This window comes from Mesoplodon mirus, assembly GCF_964341445.2.
Source record: "Mesoplodon mirus genome assembly, chromosome: 16".
Taxonomy (NCBI): domain Eukaryota; kingdom Metazoa; phylum Chordata; class Mammalia; order Artiodactyla; family Ziphiidae; genus Mesoplodon; species Mesoplodon mirus.
Genome location: NC_138992.1, coordinates 1245315 through 1270730, shown reverse-complemented (window position 1 = coordinate 1270730; position 25416 = coordinate 1245315). Strand labels below are relative to the sequence as shown.

Sequence of the window (25416 nt, the reverse complement as noted above, 5' to 3'; positions counted from 1 at the left end):
CCCACCCAGGCTCCACAGACTCATTTCACAATACATTCCTATTAGAAAGTCAGACAGGGGATCTGCCTGGTGGTCCAGTGGTAAAGAATCTGCTTTCCAATGCATAGGACACGGGTTCAATCCCTGGTCGGGGAACTAAGATCCCACATGCCACGGGGCAACTAATGCCACGTTCCACAACTACTGAGCTTGTGCGCTTCAACTAGAGCCCGTGTGCCATAAGCTACAGAGCCCACGTGCTCTGGATCCCACATGCCACAACTAGAGAGAAGCCCGTGCACTGCAACAAAAGATCCCGCACGCCTCAACAAAGATCCCGCGTGCCACAACTAAGACCTGACACAGCCATAAAAAGTAAATAAATAAATAAAATATTTTTTTTTAAAAAGAAAGAAAGTCAGACAGTAAGGTCATTCATTGTCTTTTTTTTGCCCACGCTGCGCGGTACCAGGGATGGAACTCATGCCCCCTGCAGTGGAAGCATGGAGTCGTAACCACTGGACCGTCAGGGAAATCCCCATTCACTGTCTCCTTACACTTGCAAGAATAAACACGCAAGCACGAGTGCCTAGAAAGCTGATCATGAGAATCACACCTGAAGACGTTACCTGGCCTTTTTTCTTGGAAAGCTTTTCACTGTTATGCGTCCTCACAGGCTTGGTGGTCTGTGCAGATCTAGAATACAAAACCATACGTAAATACATAAATCTGCTGCTCACTTAGAAAGCCTACCATTTTGAAAACAGATAACCAAAAAACAGATAAATAACCTACATTACAGACTACAGAGTCTCCAGTCTTTTCAGTGGACTCCTCTATTTTTCACAACATGCTTGGTAAACATGAGCAGATTCATAGGACATCTGTAGGCAGGGGGTGAACGCGCGCAACTCCAGTCCTGACACTAATGTGCGGCTGGAAGCTGCAGAAGCACCCCGGCACGCCTCCTGCCGACAGGAGGCCTGCAGGGGCTGCAGAAAGAGCAGATGGCAGAGCCGCCCCGTCACCCACCAGGTCCAGCTCGGCCCACCCCCGGCCCCTGTCAATACTGTGACGGCCATGGGACTTCCCTGGTGGTCTATGGTTAAGACTCCATGCTTCCAATGCAGGGGACGCGGGTTCCATCCCTGCTTGGGGACCTAGGATCCCACATGCTGCGCAGCCAAAAAAATTGAAAATTAAAGAAAAAAAAAAAACTACGACTGCCAGGAAATCATCAATTTAGAAAAACGGTCCTTCAAAAGTAACCTTTAAGAAGTAGTAATTGTGGGGCTTCCCTGGTGGCGCAGTGGTTGAGAGTCCGCTTGCCGATGCAGGGGACAGGGGTTCGTGCCCCGGTCTGGGAGGATCCCACATGCCGCAGAGCGGCTGGGCCCATGAGCCATGGCTGCTGAGCCTGCGTGTCCGGAGCCTGTGCTCCGCAACGGGAGAGTCCACAACAGTGAGAGGCCCGCGTATGGCAAAAAAAAAAAAAAAAAAAAAAAAAAAGAAGTAGTAATTGTGAGAAACATATTCAGAAACAAAACCCAAACTAAACAGAGAGAAGATCAGACACAACAGGCCCGAGCAGGAGCGGCGGGGCAGCCCCTTCAGCCGCCACCCAAACACCGCCACGGGAACAGGCCCTGGGGGGCCAGGCACCGGGTTACGGAGGGCAAGGGAGGCCCGCTACCAGTCGACTGACCACCCAAAACAGTTCACTTCACACCCACGAGGGTGGCTGCAGCGAAAAGACGGACAATAAGAAGTGCTGGCAGGCACGTGGAGACCTCAAGCGCCTCGTACATTGCCGGTGGGAATGTAAAATTGTGGAGCCACCCCGGGAAACAGTGTGGCAGTGCCAGAGCGAGGCAAACAACTCCCACAAGACACAGCAACTCCACTCCTAGGTGTTCATACAAATACTGTGAGGGAATGTTCACAGCAGCAATATTGACAAGAGGCCAAAGGTGGAAACCCAAAATGTCCATCAACAGATGAACTGGATAAGCAAAAAGCGCTAATACTCAAACAGTAAAAGATTTTCAGCATAAAAATGAAGTGCTGCGGCTTCCCTGGTGGCGCAGCGGTTAAGAATCCACCTGCCGATGCAGGGGACACGGGTTCGAGCCCTAGTCTGGGAAGATCCCACATGCCGCGGAGCAACTAAACCCGTGCGCCACAACTACCGAGCCTGCGCTCTAGAGCCCGCGAGCCACAGCTACTGAGCCTGAGTGCCGCAACTACTGAAGCCCGCGCGCCTAGAGCCCGTGCTCTGCAACAAGAAGCCACTGCAACGAGAAGTCCACACACTGCAACAAAGAGCAGCCCCCGCGCGCCACAACTAGAGAAAGCCCACGCGCAGCAACGAAGACCCAACGCAGCCAAAAATAAATAAATTTATATATATATATATATATATATATATATATATATATATACATATATATATATAGTTTTTTTACAGAAATAAAAATGAAGTGCTGATACGGGCTACAATGTGGATGAATCTTAAAAATATGTTAAGTGACAGAAGCCAGACACAAAAGGACAAATGTTGTATGACCCACTTGTACAAAATACCCAGAATGGGTAAATTCGCAGAAATAAAAGGCTGATGAGAGGTTGTCAGGGGCTGGGGGAAGAGGGAAATGAGGGGTATGGGGATGACAAAATTCTGGAATTAGATCGTGCTGATAGTTGCCCAAGATTGTGAATGCCCTTAGTACCAAGGAACTGTACACTCTGAAATGGTTAAAATGATGAATTTTACATTATATGAATGTTATCACAATAAAAACAAACACAAAAGGAAAGTTTCCCAAATTTTCTGACATTTTCCATGAGAGAAAAAGAAGAGTTGGGACAGACACCAGGCACAGGAGAAATCCTGCCTCTGTTCACAGCGTGGGGGCCGCACGATGGGGCCCACAAGCCAGACCTGGGTCGCACACGTTTCTGTCTGGCCAAGCAGTTCTGTAAAATTTCAGCAACATTTAACATTCGAGACGCTTCACCGTAACGATCCCCACGTCGATGGTGTGTGAGCTGCATACCCAGGAGCCTGCTCAGAAGTTCATCCACCACTCACAGCGGGGGTCCAGAAGGGAGGGAGCAAATGGCAGCCAGAAAAGGGAGCGGCCCACCCTCCACCCACCCCACTCCCCCCCACCCGATTACGGGAAACTAACAAACATGATTTGACATGACTCAGAGAAAACATCAAATTAAACTAATCCTGTACTCTGAGGCCAGGTGCTTCATTCAAAACTGGAAATACTATTTAGAACAACAGAGCTTCAACTGCCTGATTCTAAAGCCTAGACTCCTTTCACCATGAACTGATATGCAAATCCTGTCATCAAGCCACACGTGTTTCCAGCACCAAAGCTTCCAAAAGCAAAGCCTACCATGGTTTTTTTCCATCAGGTTTTTTCTTTGTTCTATTGGACAAAGAGAGCTATTTATACTATCCTCTGAGACAAGAAAGTGGTAGAAAACAGGAGAGGTAAAGAAAGGTCAGAGACAACCATATGCCTAATGCCTTTTAAACTGTTTTTGGTTCTCTTCTTTGAAAAAGATGTGGTTACGTTGATTGTTACCTAGTTTACAATTATTTCTGACAAGATCCTTTATTTATTGATAAAATAAAAACCACAAAAGAGGGGACCGACAGCAGGTGAGGGGGGCCAGTCCTCGGCCTTCACAGAACGCGCAAAACACTGATTTCCTGCGCGGCAGCCAGCAGCTCCCGTTACCAATCGTTCGTGGTTCTACCGGATTCTTCACTTCTGCTCAAGTGAGAGCAAAGACTGGATAAAAACAGGGAGCGCAGGTCCCAATTCCAATGCCAAGGCCGGACTCAGGACTGAAGGTGACGTCGCCACCCCTCCCACTGCTGCATCCTCACCACCCAGCCTCACCTCCTGCACAGAGGAAAGGGACACAGAACAAACCCTACCTGGTATCTTCTGAAATGGAGAATGTACTTTCTTCCTTCAGGCACTGCTACGAGTCACAAGAAGACACAGAGTTTTACTGAGAACGTTTCCATGTTGCGGTAATGGTTAGAACTTCTGTTAAAACACTAAAGAGACCACCCCCAATGTGTCCTGAAGTGGCCCCTGGGAAGGGCAAACATGACCCTCAGGAAGTGAGCAAGTCAGGTCCAGGACACCACGACGCCCCCAGCCGGCAGCTTCCCAGTCCTTAGAACTCAGCAAGAGGGTGGCAGCCACCTCAAAGGATTCTGAGTAATGCGTAACCAAACCCACCCCTCCCAGAACTGATTCCACAACCCAGGCACAACACAGAAAGCAGTGCGCCTTCTGAAATTAGAAATAAATGTACTTTACACACAAAGTGTACATTTTAAAAACTATCAAAATGCCATAGAGGCTAAGAAAGGCTTACAGATTTAAAAAATGAAGAATTTAACTTACTGAAGACTGTTAAGTTTAAAAACAGAACATTAACAGTAAATGAAAGATTCAAACCTGGTCTTTCCCACATCTTCCCTGATTTTTTTGGTTTGGCTCCTTCACTTTCTGTTTCTTCCGGTTTTCTAGGTTCATCTGGTCAGTATTCTCCCTCTTCCTTTAATGAAAAAAAAAATTTAATGCAAGTCCCAAGGGAGGAAATGTAAAGCCAACATTGAAACGATGTCTCTGGCTTGAAGAAATACAAACTGCACAGAAAAGCGATAGGATCACCCCGCCCTCTCCCTCCCCAGCCTGACACCAGACTCCTTGCTCGACACCACCTGGGCCATGTCTGTGTGCACACACTCTTCCCATCCCATTTTTCACTAGTGCAGCGATGGGGTCAATTAGACTAGGGCATTTCAAGAGGTGAGCCAGCTTGTTAATAAAAATCACAATCCACTAAGCAAAGGCCACTTCTCCCCAAAAACATTCAGTTACCTTGTGAGGGCAACCTCATCCTTCACCGAGAATGGCTTCAAATCGAACACTTGACCATCTCCCATAGCCTCTTCTTTACCTGTAATCGTGTGTCTCCAACTGTGAGAAAACAGAGCTGAGATGCATCCCAGAGGACCCGAGGTAAGGAGCAGGCCAGCCGGAAAGGAGGTGAGCCTGGGCCCACGTGCAGGGACATTCTATGGCCTGTCATGCCTGCGGCTGGTGGTCCCACTGGCTAAGTCTACATCTAAAACACATCAACGGCTAACTCACATCAACCCACGACTAAGAGAAGAGCAAAGGCCCACTGTTCACAAGGTCTCTACAGAACAGGCGCACCACCAGGTGCGTGTCATTCTTGACCCCATTACTACACAAACAGGCTCCAGGAAGAGTTTCAGTTAACAGGTCCTGAGCATTTTGCCGCGTTTTATGTGCATCTTTATATTTTGAAACGTCACAATTAACTCTCTTGAAGGCAGGCATCAACTCCACTGAAAATAGCCTGTTTGCCAATTCCAGCTGAGTACTTACGGCTTTAGATGCATCAGACCAAAAGGGAAAGGAAAAGAAAGCTGTAAACTCGTGGTGTTAACAAGATGAACGCCAGCAGGTGGTAAAGACAAAGAAGGCAGATCAGAACTCAGGAAATGGGACGGGCGGCTCCACAATGAGGGCAACCCAGGCCCTAAGGCAGATATTTGGGTTCCAGGGCGGCCTCCGGCGGGGACTGGAGCCCGGGTACCGAGGGATTTGCGTGTGTCGGCGCCGGTCCACACCCATTTCCTAGGGAGCTGGTCAGGCACAGGAGGCCCCGCGGGCCACGCTGGGTCATGCGGAGAAGGGGAGACTGGGAATAACGTCCCCCTCCAGGCCCCACCCGCCGCGCGTTCCGGAAGTCCCACCTGCGGCTCCTCGAAGCCTCGGGCTCCGCAGCGAGCGCACCGCCTACCAACGCGCCCTCTCCCACCATCAGGTCCGCGCGTGCGCAGCGGCGCCACCACCACGTGCTGCGCCTCGGCGCCGCGGGGGCCGCTGGGAAGGCAGGAGGCGCAAGCGAGGGGCGGGGCTCCTGCGCAGCACGGCAGCTGGGGGCCTGGGGCGCAAACTCCGCGTCGCAGGCGGCTCGGGAGGTGGGGGGCGCAGAGCTGAGCCCTGGCAGGGTGGGTGGGAGCGATGAGGGGGCAGCCCAGGGTCAACGGCCCCGCGGGAGATCTTGGCCCAAGTGTGTGAGCGTGCATGTATGAGTGTGAGCGTGCACATGCACCTGCGTGCGCGGGCTGGGATTGGGGAAGGACCGGGGGGGCGTGGATGTGATGGTGCAGGCGCAGGGGGGCAGGGACTGTCAGGTTAGGAAAGATAACGTGCTCCCATTGCAATTAGAGGGATGAATGAGCCTCAGCGGGCAGGACAGCTCTTGGGGCAGAGAGGCCTGCGGGCAACTCAGTGCCGGATGTCGTGGGAGACGGCAATGAGGTCGGCCAGCGGAGGATGGTGGAGGTGGGGACGAGAGTTGAGGATGACACCCAGGGTTCCAGTTTGCATGGTTGCGTGGGTAGGGCTGTCCTCTGACCCTAAAACCCCATCACGGGAAAACCGCCTAAAAGCATACCTCTGGTTAAAACAGAGGAGGCTATTACAAACGTGCTCCTTACTTTACAATTTGGTTGTTGTTTTATAAGTTTTGGTGCCTTTGTTTGACGTTATTAAAGATGCCATTTTCCTGCCTTCTTAACAAATGGACGTTAGGTAAATGGCTGTTTTCCTGCTTTGGTGAATAATGGCCAGACGGAAGCCTTCTGTCGTGTCGACAGCCTCTCACTGCCAGCCCAGTGTGTGCTGCGGAAGCTTTGCATAAAGATGGCATCTAATCTACAATTGCGCCTGGATTTGCTAGAGCCCCACGGAGGCTGAACTCATTTTATTCAGAACACCACGGAACGATAACCAAAAAAGGATACCATGAAGGCAACATCTATCATATGCTTCTTAAAAAACCCCATTGTCAGCATCAGTGACAATGGCATTACCGCTCAGTCACTGAGATTAAAAATTAGTCATACGTGGAAAATAGAAACAGGTTTTCAGGGAAAAGGAAGCTTTGGTTCCACTGAATTATGCCTCTTTTTTGCTTGGTAAATAAAGGATGCATATTTTCCGATGATACATATTTTCGAGGTTAGCTGTGTCTAGGTGGTCCCAGATTTGGGGTAAGAGCCTTGTTGTCAGTTGACTGGGCAGGTGTCAAAAGCACTTCATAGGGCTTCCCTGGTGGCGCAGTGGTTGGGAATCCGCCTGCCGGTGCGGGGGGCGTGGGTTCGTGCCCTGGTCCGGGGGGATCCCGCGTGCCGCGGAGCGGCTGGGCCCATGGGCCGTGGCCGCTGGGCCTGTGCGTCCCGAGCCTGTGCTCTGCGGCGGGAGGGGCCGCGGCGGTGGGAGGCCCAAGTACCACAAAGAAGAAAAAAAAAAACTTTATAACATATCCAAAAACGTCTGACAACAAGGTATTCAGTTGTGACATCAGAGTTACCGCCATCCAGAATCTGAACCTTTCTGGATTAGGTCACGAATGAGTCCTTGGAATGACGGGTGTTTTCCTTCTCTTAGGTGTCACAGCCCATCAGTGAGGCTGAGTATGCAAAGCATCACGCGGCTGCCCGTGCCCTCTCACCCCCTTAAACCCTGGTTAAACCGAGCCCTCTGCCTTCTGGGCAGCCACATGCCAGCTGGGGCCCCCGCCCCACCAGGAAGCCCCACCCCTCTGTCCTTAGCCATCCTCCTCCTCGCCTCCTGTGACCTCCACATCCCTCCTCGGCCCACTCTCAGCGGGGGCCTTGCTTCCTATGTCATCGACACATAGAAACAGCCCACAGGGAGTGTCCGCATCCTCCAGCCCCACGTGTGCCCTGCCTGTGTCCGCCATCCGTCTGCCTCCTCCTGTCACTGTGGTTGGACTGTTCGAACCTCTGTTGAAGGCTGGCCAGGCCCTCAGCCCTCCCCTGACCCCACAAGCACGTGTCCCACCAGATCTCTGCCCCACCCCCTCCAAGCAGAACTCCCCAGACGTGTGTCCACTTCCCGTCCTCTGGCTCACTTTTGATCCCCGTTAAGGCAGGCTTCTGTCCCCACACCCCACTGAGACGGCCCCCAGCGAGGTCTCCAACACCCACTGCCACCTTCCCTGGCCTTATCCCGCTGACCATCAGCAACGTGGGATGACGCCTCATTCACGGGAGCTCCTCGGACCGTGTCCGTCCCCAGGTTTCTGGGGGGCATCTGGCCCAGCCCCGCTGCCCCAGCTGCTCCTCCTCTTCCTGACACTGCCATGAACTGCCAAGCTGTCTGCGCATGACTGCCCCACCACACGTGGCCCTGCCTGCAGCCCGCTCCCCACCTGGCCTCACCTGGCCTCCACTGCTCCAGAGCCCAGGGTGGTCCTTCGGCAGCAGGATTTTCCACAGAAGGTCATGGGGAGGCCTCAGTGGGGAGAACATGCAGGTGCCTTCAGCCGTCTGCCAGGGATCAGACCAGTAAACACCACGCTCTGGGGAGCCCTGGGCATCCTCACCTCGCGCTGTTCAAAGGATAAAGCTAGTTCCCCAAAGTGGCCAGAAAAATGTCCATGGAGCCAGGCCACGATGCCAAACTTACAAGGACAATAATTTGTACCACCCCCCTTTCCTTGGACCTCATCCCCAAAAAGTGCCATTTCCCCAGAAGCCACCATCCTTGCTTGGAGAGAGACCTCTCCCTCCCTCCCCACATGCACCTCTGCGTCCAGGAGGGGCGAGAGCACAGAGGTGGCTTGGGAAGAGTCCAGAGTGTGGTGGGTATTCAGGGCCCACAGAGCCCCTCCCACCAGGGCCCTGGGCTGAGCGCCCTGAAGAAGACACTTTTAAGGCGTTCTCTCTGCTTCCAAGTGGCTTTTCTAGGTGCCCTCTGCAGCCAATGCTCTCAGTGGCTCTTTTTTTTTTTTTCCCCAAATGACTCTCAACTTGCCTTCAAATAAGAATAAATATGTGTGTCTGTTCCCTGGGCCTTTGACAGCCCTGAGCTGGCCCCATGACTTGGGTGGGATTGATGGCCCCGTCTCACTGAGAAGCCAGTTGCATCTTTTACTAAAGGTGGTTTCCAAATGATGAATGGCTTTCTCACGAACACAAAATTGTTGATTGTATTTACAAACAATTCCTTTTTCACGTTCCGTTGATTCTTCTCCAGCGTCGGTCCCTCAGTGACACCCGCACGGCTGATGCATTGGTGGCTATTACCTCCATTGATTAAGGCTTCCTGTGGTCCCGCGGTGCCTGGTACGCCATTTGTCACAGACAAGTGGCTTGCACACAGCAGTATATCATGCTCCCTTCGGGCTTTACGGTTATTTATTCTTCCATTTATGTTGCGTACCCTGTAAGTACAGGCACACACCAAAACTCCAAAAGCTTAGCATGCCACAACAGTGAGCAAATACAGGAGTAAAGGAATTCTTTGCCAATCCTGTGCCTCCAGAGCCTGACTCCTCTGCCTCTCATTCTGAAAAAATGCAAATGTAAATAAAGTGTCAGCACTGTCCCTAATTGAGACTTGGGACCAGAGGGAAGGTCGACGGAAGTGCCACCACTTTTCACCAAGTCATTCAACGTTTAGCATTGAACCAAAAGACCCCAGACCCAAATTCTTCAGCACCTCCTGGGGACGAGGCAGCCGTCAAAATGGCCCAATCCAGGCCAGGTGGGAATTTTCTAGAATCAGCTGCTTTCTCTAGGTTTCTGTCCCACCTCCTCCTCCTGATGGCATTTTTGGCTCACCCGGGACATTCCCCATGGTCAGTCCCTACCAGGAAATGGGCTGCGTGCAGAGAAGGTGCTGGGTCCTGGCTCCTCTCCGGCCAGTGGGTCTTGGGCAAGCCGGTGACACTCCAGATGGCCAGGCCCTCCTCTGGAACTTGCAGAGGCTCAGAACAGAGCCCAACTTTCCTCCCAACTCAAAAATCTGGGTGTTCACGTTCGCATCGATAGCCTATCTGGCTCATAGTTGCAAAGTATCGATCAGTATAAAAGTGTAAGTCAGAGCCCATCGGCACTTACCATGTACTGCTGTGGAGAGAAATTTATTTTCTAACAGTGTGGGAGGCTAAGTCCAGGATCAAGGTGCCAGCTGATTCAGCTCCTTGTAAAGACTCTCTTCCTGGTTTGCAGATGGACACCTTCTCACTGTGTCCTCACATGGCTAAGAAAGCAAACTCTGGTGTCTTTTTTTTTTTTTTTTTTTGGCCATGCCACTCAGCTTGCAGGATCTTAGTTCCCTGACAAGGGGTTGAACCCAGGCCCCCAGCAGTGAAAGCAGGGAGTGCTAACCACTGGACTGCCAGGGAATTCCCTGGTGTCTCTTTCTCTTACAAGGACACTAATCCCATCATGGTGTCCCCACCCTCATGACCTCATCTAACCCTCATCACCGTCCAAAAGCCCCACCTCCAAATCCTATCACATTGGAGGTTAGGGATTCAACATAGGAATTTGGAAGGTGGAGAAAATTCAGTCCATAGCATAACTTAACACTAGCTACCTTACCAAATTATCTAATTAGTTCTAATAGGGTTTCTTTTTGGTTGAATTTCTTGGGATTTTAAATTATGCAATCATGTCATCTGAATATAATTTTGTCTTCTTTCCCCTAGTATTTAGTTTCCCTGCATTATTTCCTTAACTAAAAGTTACAAACTACTCCTCCTGTGGGGCTCTCCCAGGGGCCCTCTGAAGACCCCCCCTGCCCAACTGGTCACAACTACATCCTGAGCCCACGCGTGTAGGCCGATGGCTGGCTAAAGGAATGGGACTAAGGTGACCACTGTAGGTCACTGTGTCCTGCCGATGTTTGGGGCTCGACAGTGACTCTGTGCAGGTGTGCCCTGGCGTCACGGGCATTTATTTATATATATTTTTAATGTCTCTTTTCTTGCTTTGCATTTTTTAAGATGATCTGGTTTTTCTTTAATTTATTTATTTTTACTTTTGGCTGCGTACGGGCTTTCTCTAGCTGTGGAGAGCGGGGGCTACTCTTCATTGCGGTGAGCAGGCTTCTCATTGCAGGGGCTTCTCTTGTTGTGGAGCACGGGCTCTAGGCGCATGGGCTTCAGTAGTTGTGGCATGTGGGCTCAGTAGTTGTGGCTCACGGGCTCTGGAGCGCAGGCTCAGTAGTTGTAGCGCACGGGCTTAGTTGCTCCGCGGCATGTGGGATCTTCCCGGACCAGGGCTTGAACCTGTGTCCTTCGCATTGGTGGGCAGATTCTTAACCACTGTGCCACCAGGGAAGCCTTCTAGTTATTTTTTAGGTAATGTGAAGTTTGTGTTCTTTCTTCTATTTCAAACCTTATTTAGAAATATCTCTTCACTTCCAATGGTTACCTTTTATTTTGGATGTTTTTTGTTGTCAATTTCTAGACATCCACTCTTCCAAAACTAAGCTTTGGGATTGTTTTGTTATAGAAGGTTCAGAGTTTCACCAACCTTAGCTCTACAAGACCCAATTAGCCAAACAGGAGCCTCCTCCAGTGCCCTACCGCCCTCCCCAGGGGCGACCTCTTGTAACTCTTTGAGCTGTGATTTGGTATTGAATTCCACAGTTCCGAACAACATACTTCTGCATCCGGAATTCTGCTTTCTAACTGAGGCCTTACCCACTGACTTTGCCTCAGGAGGATGAAGCTTCAGCTTCTCTAACCCACTTCTTCACTCTTCCCCTCTCCCCTCCTCCTAAGAGAAATTTGTTATAATGGCCCTGAGGTCAAGATGCCAGGACATCCTGAAATATACAGCTGAGTCAGGTTATAGTCTGTGGTTACTTTTTATTTTCCCGGGAGTTAACAACTACCTTATTTTGGAGTTGTTATTGTTGCAGATGGCCAGGGTGGGCCAAGGAGCTTAGTTTACAGGATTTAGCGCTGGGGAACTGCCGGATCAGGCGCGCACGTTTAGAGAGAAGGAGCCTAGGGCTCTGCACGGAGGGGAGATGGTGAGGACGGACAAGCTGGAACTTTATCGGAACTTGATAAACGAGGGCTACTTATTTCTCTGGTGTTCCTACCCCTACAAACGGTGTGTTCTTAGGTGAGGTGAGCCACACATGAAATTTGAGTGCGTTGCAGAGTCACCATAACTAGAGAAATTATGAAAGGACCTGGACGGAGGCACACCGCCGGGGCAACCCTGCAGGGAGAGCAGGTTACGGAAAGAGTCCAATTCTGGGAGCAGGCTGGTCCTGGAGGCAAGTCAGTTCTAGAAGTAGGTTGTGAAAGCAAGATGATACTGGAAGCAGGTTGTGGAGGCGGGTTCTGGAGGAGGATTCTGGGGTGTGGGCTCCAGAGACGGGTTCCAGAGTAAGGTTCTGGAAGCGGGTTCTGGAGGTGTGACAATGGACGGCCGACCATGGCACCTCACTGGGGCCAGGCCGGAGCCTGGGTACCCGCGCGGAGACAGGAAAGCGGACCTTAAGAGCTGCACGGGCGCTCGCGCTAGCAAAACCGTTAACCCCATTGCGGATGTTTTCGGACTAGCCCCGCGGAGGCCCCCCGCCGGTGCGGGTGAAACCCGCGCTGCCCGGGGCCCTGAGCGGCGCAGTGTTTTTCCCTTATCCGCCAGCCGGCGGTTGCCGGGGCGACCGCATTCCCCCGGGGCTCCTCGGGCGCGGGTGGGCGGGGCCTGGCCTCGGAACCACCTCCCTCGCACCCTGGTTGGCCAAGGCTGCTGTCCGTCGGAGTCTCCGCTGCCGCCGATTGGGCAGTGGAAAGTTTCGCACGCTCGGCGCCCAGCGCCCCGCCCCTCCAGCCGACTGGGCCATCCCCCCCCCCCCGCACCCTCCGGGAGAGGGCAGTGCGGGATCCCGTGCGCCCGGGGTTCCTGCGCCGGCGTTGGCTTCCAGGCGGGCGCGGCCCGAACGGAGGGCGGCGATGGTCCCCGAGGGGAGGCCGGACGGCGCGGGCGCCGGCGAGGAGAGCGCCCGGCTGCAGGCGGCGGGCAGCGTCCGCAAGGTGGGAGTGCCCCAGGGCGGGGGGCGCCGGGAGGTGGGGTGCCAGACCCGACGTGATCCTGTCGCCATCTGACTCCGGCGGGCGCGGGACTGCCGGGTCGGCGCTGGCTTCTCCCGTCCGAGCGCCCCGCTAGACTCCGAGGCGAACCCCGCATCTCGCTCGCCCCTAGAGGCAAGGTGGGCTTATCGCTGGGGAAACTGGGGCCCGGTGCGGAGCCAGAGCCCAGCTGTCTGCCTGTGCTGGACTCCTCTCTAACCCGGTTGGGGACCCCTCCTGTGTCGACCAGGAACAGGTGGGAGCGCAAGTCCACCTCGTGGTTTTCTCCAACGCTTCAGGACCCCCTTCTGTGACAGGTGTTGGGCTCTGGTCAGTGACAGCCCGTAGCCCTCGTGTTTGTTCCTGGTGCCCATCATTCCTCCTTTTCTAGCTTTCCCCTCTCTCTCCTAGGGCTGTTCAGCTTTGCCCTGGGCACCCAGCTCTGTGTTTGATGAAACTTTTAGCAACAGGTGGCTGAAGCCTCGTGGGTACAGGAAATGGCTGGAGGATCGCCCAGCGAGGCGGTTTGTCCCTCCTCACTTACCCGCACCTCTGCCCGCTCCTGAAATCCCTGACCCCACGTGCTGTGGACTGTGGACCGTTTCCAGGAGGACTGGGGAAGCTCTGGAAGGGAGGGGGTGTGGAGACATTCGAGTCTGTGCCTGGGAAGGAGAGGGTGCTCTGGCTGCCTCCCTCTGCAGCCCGGGAGCCCAGCTGTCCCCAGGTGGTCACCAAGGGGCTGCCCCAGTGTTTATGCCAGGCCTTGGGCATCCATGTCCCCAAGGGTTTTCAGTCTGGTGCCACCAAGCATAGGTGGCACCTGCACCCATAAGGGTGTAAGGCCTGGCCCTGCTGACCATCTTGCTGATTGTTCCCAGGCCTGTGCTGGCATAGTTGCCCCCACACGTAGCCAGTTCTGGCCACTGCCCATGCCATTTCCTCCTGGGCTTCTGGGGGATCCGCTAGACCCATGCCATCAGGGCCATTGCAGGGAGGGTGTGGGGGGTTGCTCCTTTCTCCGTCGGAGTGGAGGTTCTTCCACAGGTGGGTGAGCTGGCACATCCCTTTACCACCTGGTGCAGAAATGGGGGTGAGTGTGGCTCTCAGTCCGCCCAGCACTGCGGACTGGGCCGTAGGCACACCTCTCACCCAGGTCACACAGCCAACCTGCCTTCTGGAGGGAGCGTTAGGGTTACAAGGCCATGGGGGTGCTGGCTGTGGAGCTCAGAGGGGACCCTGGCTCAGAGGCCATGGTCTCCCGCCTCCAACACATCTCTCCGGGAGCACTTGACATTGGAGACAAACAAACTGTGTTGATGAGGACAGCCCTGCGGGGCTGGAGGCCTCTGCCCAGCACGTGGACCACCCCTGCCCCAGGCAGACAGCAGCGCTGCTCACCCAGAACCCTTAGAACCTGCTGGAGCTTTGCGGTTGGACCTTCGGAGGGATAGGGATGTAGCTTCGGCTGTGGCCTGCTCCTCTCTCCCCAGATTCTCAGGCCTCCTGGAGGGGAGACTGCTCACGTCCTCTGCTCATTCCCTTTTGCACCAAGTGGGTATGGGAGGCACCACGGAGAAGGGGCGCAGGCCAGTTGGAAGACAGACACTCAACAAGCAGAGCAGAGAGAGGAGAGCAGTGTTTTGTCTTGTTCCATCCTGGTGCCACCCTGACACCAGCCCCCTTCCCATCTACAGATGAGGGCATTGAACAATGGGGACAAGTTCCCTCTCCCCAGTTACCTTGAAGCCCTCTATCCTTCAAGTCCCAGAAGAATGCCTCCTCCTGCAGGAAGTCTTCCCTGATTGATCTCTCCTGAGAATACTGGAGTGTGGAGGAGATGTTGGGCCATAATCCAAGGTGGCCATGCACCAGAAGCCTTGTCTGTGCAAGGGAGTGAGGCCTTCCTTTAGGGTGCCCCCTGCACAGGGCTGGGACAAACTAGAGCCCCCAGAAGGTGGGAGACTGCCCTGTGTGTGACAATGGGGGCATGCTTCCTCAGATTTGCAGAAGACAGTGGCCATTGTAGGGAGGCCAGCGTCAGCCCTGCATGAATAAAACTTCCCCTGTCTGTGCCATCAGGGCAGGGTCCTGGGAGGCACTGTGTTCTCGTCCCTGCTCTGTTCGGGGGCCAGGTGATCACCTGAGCCTGAGAGGACGTTGCCCAAGGAAGTACGTTCTGAGAAATCCTTCCCAACTCTTGGGCTGGTGACTGACCCGGACTGGAGGTCCTTAAATGGCCAGGAGGAGGTGTGGTGGCCGCGGCTGCACCAGTCCCACTGGGGCCCTGAAACCCCTCCCCTCACCAGAGGAAGCCTCTCACCCTCTGAACCTGCCGCAGGGCTCCCTGCTTGGGGCCCGGGACGTGGGCAGGCTGGCAAGTGGCCCATATGCAGTACAGAACCCGCGCAGAGGCACTTCAGATGGTGGCCGTTGGGAGACCTGGCCTGCTGCCTGTGAGCGGAGGGACCCTGGGCCTGTGGTTTGGGCGTTTGCCACCAGTAAGCAGCCAACTGGGATGGAGCCGGGCCATGTTCAGCGTGGCCCAGGGGAGCCTCCTCTCTGTTAGCGCCCCAGCAGGAGCCAGCTGGGCATCCCCTCCAATTAAACGTGTGTGGCCTGGCATAATTGTGTGGGCAGGATGGGTCATGGGGGTTACAGAAGGAATTCAAAAGTGCAGGAGGATGTGTGGTGAGTAATTGGCCATCTCCCGGCGGGAGCTCCAGGCTGGGTTGCTGAGACCCAGAGCCACACCGGACAGGCCCAGATTCTTCCCGGGACCCCAGTCCCAGCCACATCCACGCCCACCATGTCCTTGCTGCCCTGGCCCCCATGACCTGTGGCCTCTCGGCAGGGCTGTGACCTCCTAGCAAGTTCGCAGCATGGCTGCCTGCAGAGCCGCAGGGCCCAGATCCACCAGCGGATCGACAGGGAGCTGAGGATGCGGACGGGCGCCGAGAACCTGTACAGGTGCGTGCTGGCTGCCTGGGACACCTGCCGCCGGCCGACCCGTGGGAGAACAGGGCCGTGTTCCCCGAGGCCCCTGCGAGGCAGGTGCATCCTGGGGCAGGGCAGCGACCCAGGTGGGTGCCTGGTCTTGTGGTCCACATGTGATTCCGTGACCGTGGCCTCCTAGTCAGGCTCCTGAGAGGCAGGGCTGGGCCTCCCACTGGGGTCTGGGGCAGCCATGCCGCTCAGCCGAGACCCTCACAGGTGACTCAGGCCCCCACCTTGGTGGCCCTCACTGGCAGGGGTAGGCTCAGGGCCAGCCGAGTTCCGTTCCGTGCGGGGCTGGAGCAGGGCTGGAGGGGATGTCCCCACCGGTGTGCAGTGTGGGAGCCTTTGAGATGCACACGGTGACCAGCAGCTGTGTGCTGACCTTCGCACATGCCCGTTCTACCGGTGATGGCCTGAGGCCCAGGGAGGCGGCGTGGCCTGCTTGAGTGCAGTGCCAGTGAGTGCAGAGCCAGCCCCAGGGTGGGGCTCTGCTGGGCCTGGGCCCCTCCTTTCCCTTAGCAGCCCTGCCTTCCTGGACCTGTGGCCCCACTGGCAGGCACAGAGAGGGTCTGATCCCCGCCCCTCCAGGGAAGTTGGCTTCCATTCGCTGTGGAGGGCTGGCGTGAGCTGTGTCCTGGGGGAGCGAGAGGTGGCGGAGGACACTTATGCCCTGGAAGCTCAGGGACCAAGGAGATGTGCTTGGGCCAGAGTCACGACATAGCCGCGTGGACAGGAATCTGCATGAACCACGGGGGTTTGCAGAGAAGGGGGAGGTCATCTGGCGGGCCCTGGACCCCACTGCTGCCCCCCAAGGGGGCTGGGCCCATCGGCACATCACTGTGGGAGTGGGCTCCAGAGCTCAGGCTGGGGCAGGGGCTGCAGCGAAGCCCAGGGGTGTGGGTCCGCCTGCAGGGCTAGGGCTTCACCTCAGCCTGGCCTCCCTTAGAGCCACCAGCAATGCCCGGGTGAGGGAGGCTGTGGCCCTGGAGCTGAGCTCCGTCAACTCCAGCCTGCAGCTGCTGAAGGAGGAGTTGGAGGGGCTCGACGGCAACGTGGACGCCGACCAGCCCCCGAGGTGCGTGTGCGTGTGTGTGCAAGGACGCCGACCAGCCCCAGAGGTGCATGTGCGTGTGTGCGAGGACGCCGACCAGCCCCAGAGGTGCGTGTGCATGTGTGCAAGGACGCCGACCAGCGCCAGAGGTGCGTGTGCGTGTGTGTGCAAGGACGCCGACCAGCCCCAGAGGTGCGTGTGCGTGTGCAAGGACGCCGACCAGCCCCAGAGGTGCGTGTGCGTGTTTGTGCGAGGACGCCAACCAGCCCCAGAGGTGCGTGTGTGTGTGTGCGAGGATGCCGACCAGCCCCAGAGGTGCGTGTGCGTGTGTGTGCGAGGATGCCGACCAGCCCGAGGTGCGTGTGCGTGTGTGTGCAAGGACGCTGACCAGCCCCAGAGGTGCGTGTGTGTGCAAGGACGCCGACCAGCCCCAGAGGTGCGTGTGCATGTGTGCGAGGACGCCGACCAGCCCCAGAGATGCGTGTGCGTGTGTGTGCAAGGACACGGACTGCCCCCAGAGGTGCGTGTGAACATGTGTGCAAGGACGCAGCCTGGCCCCAGAGGTATGTGTGCATGTGTGTGCAAGGACGCCAACCAGCCCCAGAGGTGCGTGTGTGTGCGAGGATGCCGACCAGCCCCAGAGGTGCATGTGCATGTGTGTGCGAGGACGCCAACCAGCCCCAGAGGTGCGTGTGCGTGTGTGCGAGGATGCCGACCAGCCCCAGAGGTGCGTGTGCGTGTGTGTGCGAGGATGCCGACCAGCCCCAGAGGTACGTGTGCGTGTGTGTGCGAGGACGCCGACCAGCAGAGGTGCGTGTGTGTGCAAGGACACGGACTGGCCCCAGAAGTGCGTGTGAACATGTGTGCAAGGACGCCAACCAGCCCCAGAGGTGCGTGTGCGTGTGTGTGCGAGGATGCCGACCAGCCCGAGGTACGTGTGCGTGTGTGTGCGAGGACACCGACCAGCAGAGGTGCGTGTGCGTGTGTGTGCAAGGACACGGACTGGCCCCAGAAGTGCGTGTGAACATGTGTGCAAGGACGCCAACCAGCCCCAGAGGTACGTGTGCGTGTGTGCAAGGACGCCGACCAGCCCCAGAGGTGCGTGTGCGTGTGTGTGCGAGGATGCCGACCAGCCCCAGAGGTGCGTGTGCGTGTGTGTGCGAGGATGCCGACCAGCCCCAGAGGTGCGTGTGCGTGTGTGTGCGAGGATGCCGACCAGCCCCAGAGGTGCGTGTGCGTGTGTGCGAGGATGCCGACCAGCCCCAGAGGTGCGTGTGCGTGTGTGCGAGGATGCCGACCAGCCCCAGAGGTGCATGTGCATATGTGTGCAAGGACACGGACTGGCCCCAGAGGTGTGTGTGAACATGTGTGCAAGGACGCAGCCTGGCCCCAGAGGTGCGTGTGTGCAAGGATGCGGAGTGGCCCCAGAGGTGCGTGTGCATGCGTGCGCAGGAGAACACCCACCACGCGTGTGTGTGGGAGGATGTGATCCAGGACAGAGCGTGCTGGGACGTGTGTGGTGTGCAAGGACATGTACCATAATCAGAGGAGAGGCGTGTCCCGTGGGGCAGGAGTGGTAGCGGGTGGACTCCGTGGCCACTGGGGACAGCAGAGTCCAGCCTCAGAGCCCAGACTCGCTACTTCTGGTTCTAGCGAAGGTATCACTGTCCCCATGATCCCCCTGGGGCTGAAGGAGACCAAGCAGCTAGACTGGGCCACACCCCTGAAGGTGAGTGCTGGCCTGTGAGCCCTGGGCTCTGGGGGGTCTTTGGGGCTTCCTGGTCCAGCTGTCTCACGGAGATGAAGACTCTGAGGCGCAGAGAGAAGAGGGGTCTGCCCTGGAGCCGCTTGGCTTCCCCAGGCTACGGGGGATTGGATTGGATGGGCTTTACAGAAAGGCACGCACCCTGCGATGGGTGTCAGCAGAACTGGAGGCCCCAAGGCAGCTGCAGGGTCCTGACTCTTACTCTGAAGGTCCCGCTGGCGGGGGCCATCTCTTCCAGTCAGAGCCTGTGCTGAGAAAACCCGATGGTTCCCGGGTCCTTGTTGGGGCTCGTGAGCCTGGCTGCCCTCGGCAGCTTGCCACTCCGGCCAGGCCGGCAGAAAGGTGCCTCACCTATCGGCCTCAGTGTCCTCGCCTGTCAAGTGGCAGGTAGCACTTGCCTCGTGGGGTTAATAAGGGAATTCAAGTAGAAACATCACCAAGTCTCCAGGCCCCATATCTGTGGTGGGGGGCACCCATGTCAGTGTGTGGACCAGGGCCTCCCCTCACTTCGGGTCTTCACCCACGTCGGGCTGGGAGACTTCAGGGAAGCCCAGCGCCTGTCCCTTCGAATCAGGAGCTGATCTCAGGGCACTTTGGAGAGGACAGTGCTTCCTACGAGGCTGAAATCCGGGAGCTGGAGGACCTGCGGCAGGTGGGTGGGTTCCTCCCAGTCCATAGGTGAGAAGACAGGCTCGGTGCTGCTGGCCCTTTGGGAATGGCTACTCTGTGCCCGTCCCCACCCCAGGGACCCTGCCTGGGTCTCTTGCCCCAATGCCCTGCACAGTCTCCTGGAGTGGCCCATGTGGTCCACAGCAGCCCCCGGGAGGGCAGGTGTGACCATGTCCACTCCTAGACCCTGGGGTGCTCCCCTGGGGCTGTGGCATTCAAGGGGATTCCCAGGGCGGTGTGCATGCCATGAGGTGGGCTGGGGCCGTGGGACCCCGCTGACTTCCACCCAGCAGGCTACGCGGACCCCTAGCCGGAGCGAGGCGGGCCTGGAGCTGCTCACGGCCTACTACAATCAGCTGTGTTTCCAGGAGGCGCGCTTTGTCACCCCTGCCAGGAGCCTGGGGCTGCTGTTCCACTGGTAGGGGTGGGGCGGGGCGGGGGGCGGCGGCCGCTTCTGAGACCCCGGCGTCTCGTGAGGGCTCTGCCCAGAGCCCTAGCCTGACCCGCCCCTGCAGGTACGACTCGCTGACGGGGGTCCCGGCCCAGCAGCGGGCCCTGGCCTTCGAGAAGGGCAGTGTGCTCTTCAACATCGGCGCCCTCCACAGCCAGATCGGGGCTCGCCAGGACCGCTCCTGCCCCGAGGGCACCAGCTGCGCTGTGGAGGCCTTTCAGAGGGCTGCGGGTGAGAGCCGCCCAGGGCTGGCCCCGCTGCGCCGGCGTGGTCCTCGCTTCCAGGCGTGAGGGGCAGAGCCTCCTCTGTGGCCAGAGCTAGGGGCCCAGTACGATGGCCCCCAGCCTGAGGGGTCACACGCACAGGCCCTCTGTGGGGCGCAGAGGGTGCTCCCCAACCAGGGCCGAGCACACGGGGCGGGGGTGGGGTGCCCCCGCCGTGCCACCCTGAGCCCCCTCCCCTCCGCAGGGGCCTTCAGCCTCCTGAGGGAGAACTTCTCCCACGCGCCCAGCCCCGACATGAGCCCCGCCTCACTCTCCATGCTGGAGCAGCTCATGACCGCCCAGGCCCAGGAGTGCATCTTCGAGGGCCTCTTGCTGCAGGCCCCCGTGGCCCCCCATGACTGCCTGGCCCAGCTCCACCTGGCTCAGGAGGCCGCCCAGGTGAGGGCAGGGAGCCCGGCCAAGCTGCGGTGTCTCAGTGGGCAGCAGGGCCTGGGTCGAGGGTGCCAGCTGGAGCTTAGGAGCAGAACCAGGATCGGGGCGGGGGGGGGGGTGCCGGGTGCAGGATCTCTTGTAGGGTCCCAGAGCCGGCTGTCAACCCTGAGGTCCTGAGTCCCTGCCTCTGGGGCAACACCAATCAGGGCAGGAACCGGGGCCCTGCCCCTGAGCTCAGCCTGGCGTGGGGCAGGGCTGCTGGGACTTTGGTCGAGGCAAAGCCCCAGGGTGGGGAGAGGCGGGGGCCCAGGCCGCTGGGCTCGCGGGAGGCCCCACCATCCTGCCGTGTGCGCCAGCAGGTGGCGGCCGAGTACCGGCTGGTGCACCAGACCATGGCCCAGCCGCCCATCCAGGACTACGTGCCCTTCCCCTGGACCACCCTGGTGCACGTGAAGGCCGAGTACTTCCGCGCCCTGGCCCACTACCACGCGGCCCTGGCCCTGTGTGACGGCGCCCGTGAGTGCCCCGCCCCGCGTGCCCGTGTGCCGGCAGGGCCCCGCCGGCGCCTCACCGCCCTCTCTGACCCCCAGCGGTGGCAGAGGTGGAGCTTCCAGCCCTCGAGCAGATCTTCCTCGGACTCCCGGCCTCGTCTGAGCCCCAGGGCCCCGCACTGCCCCAGGAGCAGGAGGACCGCCGGAAGCTGGGTGAGGTGGCTGAGGGAGGAGGGCGGGGCGCTGGGGCCTCTGCGGGCATGAATGACCCACTCCACCCTGTCATCCCCAGCCCTGATGCACCCCCCCGCCCCCGGCACTGGCGGATGGGGTCCCCAGCTCGCCCGGAGCAGGGGCCCCAGCAGTGTGGGCAGCGTCGGGAGGGGGCGGGGGCAGGGGGGGCGAGCCACACACGTCGGCAGCTCTTTCGCGGCTCAGACCTGCCGTCGGGCCCTCAGGATGAGCCCAGAAGCCCTCACTTGCCCTCCTCTTGCAGCATCTGGGGGTGGGGGAGCTGGGGCCCAGCCTGGAAGGGCCAGGCAGGCGGCGTTTGACAGCTCTGTCCCGTGCAGGCAAGGCCCACCTGAAGCGGGCCATCCTGGGTCAGGAGGAGGCCCTGCGGCTGCATGCCGTGTGCCGGGCCCTGCGCAGGGTGGACCTGCTGCAGGTCGTGCTGGCCCAGGCGCTGCGGCACTCTCTGGCCAAGTACTCGGAACTCGACCTCGAGGACGACTTCTGTGAGGCCGCCGAGGCCCCTGACGTTCGGCGTGAGCAGCCAGGCCCCTTGGGTGGGTGTGTCCTGGCCCCAGGGGGGCGGTGGGCGGAGGCCTCCGGCGAGCAACTGCCATTGGCCACAGAGCTATGGGCCCTGGAAGGAGGAGCCGGGCAGTTGGCGGGCAAGCCGTGATGGCAGCTCCACGCCCCCCTCTCCCTGCACCTGGGACCCCCAAGAACCACCCCCCGGGGCTCCTCCTGCTGGTGGCCCACAGAGGGGCCAGTGTGCACGGGCTGCACTTTGGGTCACCCAGTCTGCTCTGGCCAAGCCACGCCCAGCTGCTTCCCAGGGTTCTGGGGCCGTGAGCCTTGGGCTCAGCCACGCCCTCCCTTCCCCTTCACCCTTTCAGCTAAGACGCAGCGGAGGCCGGAGGGCAGGGCACCCAGTTTCTCCCGGGTGAAAGTGGCTGATATCTTCCATCGGCTGGTGAGCACCCCTCCCAGGCCACCCCCACCTCGGCTGTGCCCTGCGTTTGCAGGCCCTCGGTGGTGGCCCAACCCTGCCCGGCCCCCCTGCAGACCCTGCTGGTTTCTGTCCCCAAATGTGGAGATCCGGACGAGGGTGCTCCAGGCCGGGGCTCCCCCAAGTGCGGCAGCCCAGCCAGGCCTCTGACCTCTGACCGCCCCCAGGGGCCCCTGTCCGTGTTCTCAGCCAAGAACCGCTGGCGGCTGGCAGGGCCCATCCACGTGGCCCGAGGAGAGGGGGGCTTCGGCTTCACGCTGCGGGGCGACGCGCCCGTCCTCATCGCTGCCGTTGTTCCAGGGGGCCGGGCCGCGGTAAGGGCCCCCCCCCGGGGCTGACTGCGGGAAGGGGGAAGATGGGACTGGCCAGAGGTGGAGGGGTGCCTGCGGGACTCTCCCCGTCTCCCTGCAGGCGGCCGGCCTGAAGGAGGGTGACTACATCGTGTCGGTGAACGGGCAGCCGTGCAGGTGGTGGAAGCATGCAGATGTGGTAGCCCAGCTGAAGGGCGTGGGCGACGAGGGCGTGAGCCTGCAGGTGCTGACGCTGCTGCCCGGTGCGGAGCCACCTGGCTCGGTGAGCCCCGGGGGCCCTGGGGGGGTGGCCCCTAACTCCTTGTCCCGCCCCGACCCTGGGCCTTCCGCCAAGCCCCAAACATCCGCAGATGCCAAGAGAGCACTGGGATGACCTTCCAGGCAGCAGCCACCTATGCTGCGGCCTCCACCTGGTGGCAGCTCCTGCCCTTGACAAGGCCCCAGCCCACCCCTCAGCCGGCCTCCACCCTCCTGGAGGCCCCGGGCAGGAGCTGCGCAGGAGCTCTGTCCGCCCAGCGCAGCAAACCCACGGGCGCCCTGCTACATGGCCACCCTCCCAGGAACCCCGCCACGTGCCCCCTGAATACCACTCAGCTCATCCCTGTCGCACTCACCAGGCTGGCCACAAGCAGGCCAGGCCAGGGTGCCGACTGATACCCATTTCCATCCCGAACACAGGGGGACCGCCGGCCAGCCCTGGGGGGGCTTCTGAGGAGCCAGAAGGAGAGTGGCTGGGAGACACCAGGGCCCACACAAGCCAGCCCCAGGCCCCTCCTTGGCTGGAACCGCAAGGCCAAGAGGGGCAAGACTGGAAGGAGGCTGTCCCCAGCCCCACACCCCTGAGCTGGGCTGCCCAGGCTGGCAGTGAGGGGCCAGCTCTCCCCACACCCAAGCCCCAGCACAGGCTCCAGCTGCCTGGGATTGAGGACCCCACGCACGCCTTCCTGACTCCAGAGCACCTTCGGGCCAGTTTGCTGCCCCACCCAGTGCCCAGAGCTGCCCATTAAAGACATTGTGAGATGAGGTGTGTCCGAGCCCAGTGCTGGGGGCCAGGTGCTGCCCCCCCATACGGGAAGTGTCACAGTTGCCTCTGGACGCCGACTCCCAAGTGCCAGGAGGCTGCCCCTGGGCCACCCTGTCCTCCTTGCCCTTGTCCACCGCCCCAGGTGCCCACTTGAGGGCAGCTTCCCGGGTTGGGGTGTCTGGCTGCCCTTGGATCCTGAAGGAGCCGTCCCCAGAGAGCCAGGCAGGCTGGGGTGATGTGTTGCCAGCGGGTTCCTGCAGCCCAGATGCCCACTGCCCCCTGTGCTGGGCTCCTGAGGCCCCTCAGCTGAGTTCTCCCCATCCCCCTGCCCCCCCAGCATGCCATACCCTGTCCACACCCTCCCTCAGGACTGGCTCCGCCCCAAGCCAAGCTTCTGTTTGGCCCCCAGTGATTCCTCCTGGGCACCCCTCCCACTAGCCCACCTGGCGCCCAACAGGCTGGAGAAGGCTCAGCTACCTTCCCGCCCTGCCCTCCCTCCACACAGCAGCCTGGAGTGCCCACAGCACCGCCTCCCATCTGATCGGGGTCCCAGCCAAGGCCAACTACTGCAACACCTTTTACTGTCCCTCCGTGCACAGAACGGGGGCGCATCCCTGCTTCCGTTCCTCCTGTCCCCTCGTCCTGACCCCTTCTGCGTCGAGGGCCTAGATCTGATCCCAGCCCTGCACCTGCAGTCCAGTCCTTTACCAAGCTGCCAGCCAGGCCCATCTCCTGCCCTCACTTCCCATCTGGCCAAGCTCCGCCCGGCCTCACCCTGTCTCCGCCCTCACCCCGCCAGGCCCCGCCCCATCCTGCCAGGCTCTGCCCCACCTGTCCTCGCCCTGCAGTCGAGCCTGGGCGTCCGAGGCCCCTGCCCCAGCCTCGGGCAGGTGTCTGAGGGGCCGCTTCATCCCCCTGCACCTGAGCCCAGCACTGAGGGGTGCCCCCAGCCCACTCTAGCCCCCTTGGACTCTTCCCTAGCCCCTTTGGCACTGAACTGGGCTCCTCAGACCGTGAGCCTTCAGTGTCCCCCCAGCCATGCATACTGGTGGACGGCCCCCAGAGACCACGGTGGCCACACTCTCCTGGGTCCCACGGTGGTGTGGCTCAGGATCTGGCCCCAAAAAGAGGAGTGAGAGGTGGGACGGGGTGCAGCCCTAGGCAGGTTAGGGTTGGGGGGGGGCAGGGGTCCCCGTGGCCACCAGGGGGCAGCCGCTGCCTGCTTAAGTGCAGTGCAGGTTTGGGGAAGGGCGAGCAGCAGCAGACCCAGGAGAGCAAGGAAGCCCCCCTGCAGACCAAGGCCCAGCCACCCCCGTCTCTGGGCATCATCCCTGTCCCCTCTGTGAGGTCCCCAGGCAGCCCTGGCCCCTGCCATCCACCACCTTCTTTAGCATTACTGGGGCAGGTCAGTGAGTGGGGGGGGTGTGAGAGTGTGAGGGAACGGGTAAGTGGGTGTGATGAGGGCATGCAGCTTTCGGAGTGGGACGGCAGGGCTGCGCCACCTGCCGGAGCCTGGGGACAGGGCATCCAGGTGCGTCCCTCCCCGACCCACCTGCCCCTCCTGGGAGAATGCCCCTCTCAGCAGAACCGGCCAAGGTCACCTCAGCACTTACTAATTTGATTAATAAAACTGTGCATCAAGGAAGCATTACCCGCTAATCGGGGACGACAGGGCTGGCAGGTCCTGTCCAGGACTCAGCAACTTCCCTGCTTCCAGCAGCCAATCTGGACCCAAGAGGGGCTGGGACTGGGCACGGAGCTGCTACCTGCTTCTCGCCCCAGGCAGGTGGGGAGGGCCCCT

General features: G+C 59.0%; 1 protein-coding gene across 1 annotated transcript; it reads left to right on the top strand.

The window, feature by feature from the left end:
* Positions 1 to 12797: 12797 nt before the first annotated feature.
* Positions 12798 to 23598, top strand: RHPN1 (rhophilin Rho GTPase binding protein 1). Its single transcript, XM_082601094.1, has 15 exons — positions 12798 to 12930; positions 15818 to 15933; positions 16907 to 17035; positions 18665 to 18740; positions 19351 to 19428; positions 19739 to 19863; positions 19961 to 20127; positions 20365 to 20558; positions 20912 to 21068; positions 21143 to 21256; positions 21616 to 21810; positions 22168 to 22244; positions 22448 to 22594; positions 22692 to 22853; positions 23270 to 23598. The coding sequence occupies exons 1-15, from the start codon at positions 12850 to 12852 to the stop codon at positions 23432 to 23434; spliced, it is 1983 nt and encodes a 660-aa protein (XP_082457220.1). The 5' UTR covers positions 12798 to 12849; the 3' UTR covers positions 23435 to 23598.
* Positions 23599 to 25416: the final 1818 nt, after the last annotated feature.